At 42.1% G+C, this 9,705-nt stretch overlaps 1 protein-coding gene across 3 annotated transcripts; it reads left to right on the forward strand.

Moving 5' to 3' along the window:
* Positions 1-1,258: 1,258 nt before the first annotated feature.
* LOC105184390 (uncharacterized) lies at positions 1,259-8,488 on the forward strand. 3 transcript variants are annotated; one of them, XM_025300175.1, is made up of 6 exons: positions 1,259-1,750; positions 3,881-4,118; positions 5,350-5,511; positions 5,589-5,832; positions 5,911-6,106; positions 6,274-8,488. In XM_025300175.1, exons 2-6 carry the CDS (start codon positions 3,936-3,938, stop codon positions 6,464-6,466), a joined length of 978 nt encoding a protein of 325 aa, XP_025155960.1. In that variant the 5' UTR covers positions 1,259-1,750; positions 3,881-3,935; the 3' UTR covers positions 6,467-8,488. The 3 variants fall into 3 exon arrangements, with proteins under 3 accessions (XP_025155960.1, XP_011141446.1, XP_025155961.1); XM_011143144.3 differs by having other exon boundaries at positions 1,262-1,750; positions 5,625-5,832; XM_025300176.1 differs by lacking the exon at positions 1,259-1,750 and adding an exon at positions 2,342-2,951.
* Positions 8,489-9,705: the final 1,217 nt, after the last annotated feature.

Raw genomic sequence — 9,705 nt, forward strand, 5'->3', positions numbered from 1 at the left:
ATAATATGTATATGTAATTCCTGGAGTTATACATAAAGTTGCAATTAAGCGAATTGGGCGAAATTCTAATCATCTTGAAAATCTCAGGTTTATTTTTCCCTTGAATCGAAAAAATTAAATGCCTTAAACGTTTTGTAAAAAAAGTATAATCTTTTCAAGTTTTCGTATTATTTAATTGGTAAATTCATCCGTTTTAATCGGATTGAGCGTCGCGTTGAGCATCTTGATGTAATTACGATGTGTGAAATATTCTCTTTACAAGGGAGGGAGTACAATAATCCGTTAATAAGTAATTAAGATTAATGTAATCAGATACATCTATCTATATAATACCGTAGTAATCTTTTATGTAATAATCTTGTATAATCTGTTATGGTTTATTAAGTAATTAATGCATCAAACAATCCCGTCGTTAAACCGTTTATTGTCCGCTTTATATACGAGGCTGCAATTTTGCAAATCGGAAAAGCATAAATCGCATGCAGATCGACGCTTCTACCTTCACGAGAAGCTTTTCGTACCGTATCTCTTCAAACGAGCATCTCCAGCGAGGCGCCGGCGCATGTAATATTGATTACCAGCGCGATGGACTGAATTTCAATGCGACACTCCCGAACGAAACGGCACGGGACAACGAGCATTCTGAGACGGTCATGACAAAAGAGTATGATAAGGGATGCGATAAACACATATCAAACGAGTGGCATCAAGATTCATAACCGAAAATCGCGAACATGCCTATCGCCTATCGAATATCGTATGAGGGTGAGAGAAGACAAAGGGGCAGAATGAGAGGAGGGAAAGAGAGTATATCGAGGATAGAAAGAAAAGGAAGGAGATGAGAAGGAAGGGTTGAAAAAGTGAATAAGTCGTGAGATATTTCGATTCTTTCCTTCGAGTCCAGATGTGGTATGATTTCGATTTAAGATATTTCAAGAGAAATAACGTTTTGTATGACTTAATACAATGTAATATATATATATATATATATATATACACAATTTCCTCCGTATTAATTATCAATGAGATGAAAACACTCGGCGAAGCGAGAAGCGCGTGCGCGCCAGGATTTTCGGTCCATTCGATATACGTTCAGAGTATCAGAGGTATCCCCAAAGGATAATGTCAAAGTCGACCTTCCTGCCCGACGAGGTTCTACCGAGGAACATGAGGAGAAGAAGAAGAAGAAGAGCAGGAGGAGGAGGAGGAGGAGGAGGAGGAAGAGGAGGAGGAGAACAACTCGGTGAGCGTGTGCGCGCATCGTAGGAGGAGGGATCGCGACAAAGAGGGGAAGTGCGCGGGGCGCGATTCCGCAGCACAGCTACGGCCAGAGGGAGAACGAAAGGGCGGAGGAGGTGAAGCAGCAGCGGTGCATCACGCGTTAGCTACGCCGTCGACGGGCAGCAGAGCGCGGGGGTGCAAGCATCCGCGGAGGAGCCGCGACGAACTCGACTCGCACACGTGATCCCGTGCGCGGAGTGCGCACTCGTTGCGGACTCGCGATCTTCCTCTTGTGCATGCATACGGCTTCGTGCGCGTGTTCCTCATCCGTCTCTCCCTCTCTCTCTTTCTCTCTCCCTCTCTCTCTCTCTCTCTCTCTCTCTCTCTCTCTCTGTCTCTCTCTCTCTACTCCTGCTTTCGCGTCGCGTCGCGCCGCGGAGCGAGGCGAAACGTCGCCGTCAGGGCGGGACGACGACGCGCGTCCAAGGACTTCATTCACGAGCGCGACATGCGGTTCTCCCCAAGAGAGGTAAAGACTTCCCTGTGCCACTCTTCTTCTCTTCTCTTCTTCCTTCGCTATTCGCGCGAGCCCGGTCACAATCGCGCTCTCGCGATACGGTGGAAGCGCGTATACGCACACGCGAGAACCCTTCGGACCGTGAGACTTCGATTCTTCCGAGACTCGTTTCTTCCTTCGCGGTGTCATGAACGGAGCGATGCGTGGTGTGTGTGTGTGTGTGTGTGTGTGTGATCAGTAAAAATTCGATGGATCTGTATGTATTCAGATGGCACGAGATCGCGGAGGTTCAGTCCTTCCAAGTTGTATATCGGAAGCGAGCGGATGTGACGAGCTGATACGGACGACGGGAATTAATTGTCGCGTTACGCAATGTCGATAATAACGTCGGATTGCGAAGGGCCGCGGTGTTTAAGGACGTTTTTTACTCGAGGCGCGTGATTATTGTCGTCAAGTGCTCATTCGATTGCTTCCTAAGCACATGAACGTTAAGCTTTTCGATGATAAAAGTAAAATTACGCGCGCTCACACACACACACACACACACACACACACACACACACACACATACACACACACTTACACTCTGTAGAGACGTACATCCTGCTTCGTTTCGTAAGAAATAGCAGCTGTCGAGATAATTTGAATTTGTAAGTTGCTCTCGCTGGACCGTTCTCAAATTATGCAAAATCTCGCTGCCAAGAGTGTGCAAGACTGTACTCTCTATATCGGCGATCTCGATACTTATCCGCCTTGCCGATATTACGTAACTTTGCAATCGATCGGGATCTCCATTACGGCGAGATCGATCGCCAAGTATCGATATAGGCGGGATCAAACGCGAGAAGCGCGGGAGGGCGCATCCGCGATGCACCTGCGTGTCCTCCGCAATGCGGAAGTTTAAAGATGTAATCAGCGATGGTGTATACCGACCGCGTTAATACCAGCGAACACGTGCGTTATTATTATTCTTGGAGCGGTCGACTGAGATTAATTCGACGATGGACGGAATCGTATTGATCACACGTTTACGTTACACGCCTCCAGCCGCCTCTCGCTGTATTCTCGCGCGCGTGATTTACGCGGAAAACGCGGCGGAAACGGCGGCGGTATTTACTCGGGTTACTTCTCCGCTGTTTCACGACGCCGAGGGTTTCCTCGGAGTGAGACTTCGCTGGCCGGAATCGTGGGAAAACATTACGCCCAGAGAAAAGTAATTTCAGAACAAGCGGGATCATCGAGATTTTTAGAGGATTTTGTTCTCTTATATATATAGCATCAAGAGGATTCCTCTAAGATTAAGAGGAAAATGTTATAAACATATTATTCTTAAAGTTAGATGGATTATATGTTATGTGCATAATGAAAATCTAATTAATTTTAATATAAATCTCCTCTTATACACAGATTATTTAATCTTTTTTTAAGAGGATTATTATTTATTCTTACTGGTTATACTAGTTAATTTGAAAAAATTATTGTAATATGTAGCAAAAAGTAATATATATATATATATATATAAATTAACATATATAATAATTAATATATATTAATAAATAATATATATATAAATTAATAAATAATATTAATATTAAATAATATTAATATTAATATTAAATAATATTAATATATAAATTAATAAATAATATTAATATATATATATATATAAATTCTTGAAATAAGAAGAAAATAGTTAGAATGATATCGAATAAATTTTAGATGAATGGTTCACTTTAATCGCTTTATCGAAAGAGGAATCCTTTTTCTGTAAAAGGTTTCGCTTAGAATATGAAACCTGTGGGAAAAATCACTTTAGAAATAGAATACGTTTTTTTGGGTTGTACAAAAAGCGGAAAATTACACAAGAGCGAATTCAAGGCTCTTTTTAAATTGACTGAAAAAGAAATAATTCTCCGACCTGAACGGAACGGAGTCTTCGTTCGCTGTGACTTCGAGTAATCTGGAATGGATGAAGAATTCATTCCGGGTTACTGGAACCTGGGGCGAGTTAAGAATTCACTCCAAGTTCGAGTCAGACATTCAGTCGGCTCTCAGCTCCGTCAAGTGAAATCGCTTCACTCGAGGGAGAATTGAAGGAAGAGTAAGATTCCACCTAATTGCAACAATATGAATGCGTTTCAGAGCTCGAGGTAATTCGTCGTCCCGAGACGATTGACATCGTTCGCGGCGCGTGATCATGGCGGTTGATATTCTGGACGAAGATCACCTGGCCGTGAGCGCAATCGTCACGGTCGGTATGCAACTGATCTTCTTCACGATCGCCGCCACCTTCCAGTTGGACAAATTGACGGATTTCGCCGGTGGCACCAACTTCATCATCCTCGCCCTCCTCACTTTTTTTCTCGGTCAAGTGGGCAAGGTACTCTAATATTATAACTAGCTCCCCTCTCGCTTCACACGTGTGGCGCACGTGTGCACGTGCACATAATGTCGTCTATAGATAAAATCTCGGGAGGATCGGACACGACACACTCGGGATTTCATTTGTACAGGTCGCGAAGAAGCGCCGAATATAAAATAAATACAATCCGAAACGTGTACCGGGGGTGTTTCAGACCACCCGATTTTTTCGTTAACGCGACATTTCAGAGAAAAATATTTCAGACAAAAGTTGTAGGGCTTCAAAGGATCTATTTACTGACGCTATGAATTTGACCTTGGGATAACCCTGAAAAGTTCAGTCAAGATCAACATAAAAATCTTAAATATAGATACCCCAATTTTTTATTACATCATCTTTTTCTAGCAATTAATTTGAACAACTTTTGTCTGAAGCAGTTTTTTATTTACCTAATATTTTTTGAGATATTTAAGAAAAACTCGATAACTTTTTCAATATTTAACTCACGATATCTCGCTAACTATTTGTCAGAAGAAAAAGTGGTACTAGACTTTTTTGCTCTATTTAGTCTCAAGAATATATTGTTCTGATAGCGCCCTGAATTTGGTTAATTTGATGATTTTGAAATTTCCAAAAATCAACAAGTTAACAAAAGTCAGGGCGCTATTGTAAAAATATATTCTCGAGACTAAATAGAGTAAAAAAGTCTAGTACCACTTTTTCTTCCGACAACTAGTTAGCGAGATATCGTAAGTTAAACATTGAAAAAGTTATCAAGTTTTCCTTCAATATCTAGAAAAATATTAGGCAAATGAAAAAATATTTTAGACAAAAGTTGTTCAAATTAATTGGTGGAAAAAGACGTTGTAATGAAAAATCGCGGTTTCCATTTCAGATTTTTATGTTGATCTTGACTGGACTTTTCAAGGTTATCCCAAGGTCAAATTCATAGCGTTAGTAAATAGATCCTTTGAAGCCCTACAACTTTTGTCTGAAATATTTTTCTCTAAAATGTCGCGTTAACGAAAAAATCGAGTGACCCGGGTGGTCTGAAACACCCAGTATATCCTCCGACTCACTTCAATGACTCTTCATCGGCCTTTCGCACATGAGCCATTTTTTATATGAATTAATTACACTTCATATGTAACTGGTGGTGTAAAGTTGATCATCACCAAGCTCAAGGTGTTGAGAACTTGTGGACGTATCAGTACCGATGCTTCTCTCACGTATTCCTTCTCTCACGCAGACGTACGACAGCCGACAAGTCATGGTGACGCTGTTCGTGTGTGTGTGGGGCGTGCGGCTATCCGGGTATCTCTTGTATAGGATCGTCAAGATAGGTCGCGACAAGAGATTCGACGATCGTCGCAGCAACGTCATCCGCTTCGCCGTGTTTTGGACATTCCAGGTGAGACGACGATCCGCAAAACGATGATGGTAATCCGCGACGACCCGGCAATTGATTCGCCAACTTTTTCTTACGAGATCGACACTGAGGAGAACATCTCGATCGTTTCGCAGGCTGTGTGGGTGTACGTCGTCAGTCTGCCTGTGATAATTATTAATTCCCCGCGTCACAAGATACCGCCCGCGCCGAAAACCATGACGACGCTGGACAGCGCCGGCACCGGACTCTTCGTCATCGGTTTCTTAGCCGAGACTTACGCCGACCTGCAAAAGTTCGCTTTCAAGCAGGACCCGGTGAACAACGGGAAGTGGTGCAACGACGGTAGGGAATCGCTGGTGATAAATAAACGAATGAATTACATCATACATATCGCACTCACGTCTCTCTCAACATCTTCAGGGCTCTGGAGGCTGTCGCGGCACCCGAACTACTTCGGTGAGATCGTGGTCTGGTGGGGAATCTTCGTGATATCCTTGAACGTGATCGAAGGCGCGGAATGGGTGGCTATCGCTTCGCCGATCTTCACCACGTTCATCATTTTATTCCTGTCGGGCATGCCGTTGTTGGAAAAAGCGTCGGATGAGAGATACCGGGAGTGAGTATATCGCTGAGGAATCTCCTTAGTCTCGCGCAGGAATGAGGAAGCTTACGAGCGCCCGTGTGATGCGTTCACGTTGACGAATGGGAAATTATGATATCGATGTTACGCTGCTATCAGTTACTGCCTGCCGTGTGTCGATTTTACGAGTGTTCTCTTTGCAGCAACGCCGAGTATCGCTATTACAAGCAATCCACGTCGCCGCTGATACCGATACCGCCGTCCATCTACGTGGAAGTGCCACGATTCCTCAAGTTCATCCTGTGCTGCGAATTCCCGCTGTACGACTCCCTGGACGTGAAGCCGCGCTCGGCCGTCACCGAGTCGACGTCCATCAGCTTGGCCGCGTCCACGTAGCTATAACCACACGCCGGACGACCGAATTCAGAGTCCGGCGTGCAGCTGACGACCACCGCCACAACCACGGCCAGTACAGCCTTCTAAGCGCACTCCACCAGCGCGTCTCGGCGCAGCCACGATAGTTCCCCTCTGTCTTGTCTGTCCTTCCCGAATACGGCTATGATCCTGACATGCTGATATTTGTGATCTTCTGGATACACGTTTGGTTTCCTCTTGGTGTCGGCATTATTCTCACAGGGTTGCTCGGTATGAACGTGTTCGAATGGGCGCTACTAGGTCGGTATTGGTGGATGGATACCATTTGAGACAGATCCTTTTCTTCGGGATAGAAGGGATCACTAAGGCGAGGTATTATTTTTGTAAGCAAAAGTTCTCACACCGCGACGGCCATTGAGAGAACGGGCGGTGCTTCTTCACGGTGACTTCTTATGCAGGATCGAATGATGAGAAAGAAGTAGAAGGAGGAGGAAGAGGAGGAGGAGAAAAAATTATTTTTGTAGCGATGTACGAATATATTAATGTAAAAGTTAGCTTGCTGATGACCAATTCGAACGTCTTTCCTGCACGACAAGTCACTGACGGTAATTTGCGCGTGTATCTGAATTATTCTCTTAAAAAGTGCAGAGGCTAGCAGCACGCGATATGAGATATACGATACTTCGTGCTCGAAGTGATAGCTAGATTCTGAGGGCACTCGCAAAGGTGTGTCATTCTATATTTGGCGCTCATTGAGGCGCCGGTTGAGGAATAGAACGAACGATGCGAGGATATGATACTCTAAAAGTGATCTCTGCTGACACGAGTTCTGTCATTCGTTTCTCATGTTTATTGTTGACTAACAAGTACACACATGTCTCAAGTAACGCATAAAACAAAATCTAAAATTGAGATTCGAACTCGTAATTGCGATAAGCCGGAGATGAAGCAAACAAATAGTTAATTCTCAACTTGAAATTTCGTCAATAGCGACGAGTTATAAAGTCGGCATGGATTATAATGGACAATTATAATAATTGACACTTGACACTGTGGATTCATTGAGGATAAAACAATTGGCTGAAAAGGCTAAACAATACAATACAATACTCTGATTCTTGCAATTCACAGCGAGATACGGTACAAGAAGAAGCAATACACATCGTGAAAAGAATAAGAGAATGAACGTAACTGAATTTCATCGCGTACCTCGTTACGATTGCTGTTTATTCCGTTAGTGCGTCACATAGGACGCTCACGAGGTAACGTATTAGATGCGATACACGAATACACGGTGATACATCTATTGTGTGCTACGTTACCGTCGTTTCTTTACCCATCATACATTCGGCTCAATGGATCGAATCATCAACATGCTTCCTACGATTAAGTATGCCCTTAGGAAAAATTAGAACTAAAAGTAAGTAAAAGAGGAAGAATTAGAATTAAAAAGAAGTAAAAAAGGGACTTCGATTTAGGTTTGAAATAGTGAAGTAAATTCGGATCGCGATTGTAGTGAACATAGACGTAAAGCAAAAAAAAAGAAAAAAAAATGAAAATACGGTTTATCTTATCGAAACGAAGCAACGTGTTTAACAATGTGTCAAGAGATCGAAACGAACCTCTATCTATACGTAGAAAGATTCGAAAGAACAGATTTGTCCCATTCTTGTTGAAAATCGAGGCTTTCAGTCGTATTATTGAGACTTTAGCAATATTAAACATATCTCTGTGCCGAGAATAGGATGTCCTTATAAAATACGAGATATTCGATGAAGAAAAGAAAAAAAAAGAAAATACAAATTACAAACGAAATCGACGATAAGAAACATACATAATATACTTGGGATAACAACTCAGTTTGACGTGACGAGCGAGGCAGCGATCCCCTTCGAGGATCGACGATTCAAATGTTACTTCTTCATTCTTCATTGTTATGTAAGTCTTCAAAGTTTAGATAATAAAGAATGATTGACTCCTTTAATGATTGTGCATTTTCATTTCGAATACGTCGGACGATACACGATATTATTTCAACGCAAATCACACTGACAATATCTCACGAGCGCGACGCGACAGAGATCGAACGGTGGATCGCAATGAACGCTTCAACGAATTCCATAAAGTTCGCTTTATATTTATAAACACATTTTATTTGTTCGTATGTATATCATTAATAAATGTGATATAATAATGACAATGAAATGTATAGCGCCGAGGATAAATTCATCATATTATAATAATATTATTAATATTCCTCTTACAATAATCTTACTGTAATGGGTGTCTACCTACTGTGCTTGCAACGTTATGGTTTTGTCCGAATGTTTCTCCCTCACCATTCATCTAGTTTAATATTATTTTATTCGTACGTAATAATCCATAATAATGTAACCACAGGTGTGTGTGTGTGTGTGTGTATATATGTGTGTGAAAACATATTTGCGACGTCCTAAGTATAAACAGCATCGTCCGCTAATCCTTTCTTTTTTTTTTCATTTGCCGTTTTTCTTTTACATGATACATAATCGTTATCAATAATATAGTAAGAGCTACTTAAATGTAATATATTTTGTGTCTTCGTGGAATATGTTTCAACTGCCGTGCGCAGCGTCGTAGAAAAACTTCAATTCCCGTTATACATCAAATGTCGATTTTCGATGCATGAAAGACACTTTGTATTACACACAAGGTAATTTTCTTTTTCCTTAAACGTCCGAAAAATTCGTATCAATAAAATACTTGGGCAGCACAGCGTTTCGAGTACCAAAGGAAAAAAGAGATCAAAAAATTACCTGTGCTTCTTCGCTAGAAAAAAAAAGAAACGTCGAGGGAATACAGAGCAAAGGAATTGCGGATGGAGAAAAGTAGGGGAAAGGGCGGGAGGGAAGGTGGGGAAGGGAGGGATTGGGAGAGAGGACGAAATATTACGACTCCACTATACACGAATGGCATCATCATCCTCGCGTACCTAAATTCGACTGCATTCGTCTACGTAATACACATATATCTATAATATACAAATAATAGTAATAATATATGCCGTCCATCGCTTATCGCGGTTCTATTATTCACTTGTCATCTAAAATATCGTCGAAAGACGATCGCGAAAGCGGTTCCCGTCGTTTCATATAAAATACACACAGGAATGAGTGGTCGCGTTAAAAGTAAAATTGATTGCGCGATCGATGGTGTGTGCCGGTTAATGCGGAACGGAATCGCGCACGGCCGAACGGAAGAGCGGACTGAGCTACTTTTCC

The sequence above is a fragment of the Harpegnathos saltator genome, unplaced genomic scaffold (genome assembly GCF_003227715.2).
Source record: "Harpegnathos saltator strain DR-91 unplaced genomic scaffold, Hsal_v8.6 scaffold33, whole genome shotgun sequence".
NCBI lineage: Eukaryota > Metazoa > Arthropoda > Insecta > Hymenoptera > Formicidae > Harpegnathos > Harpegnathos saltator.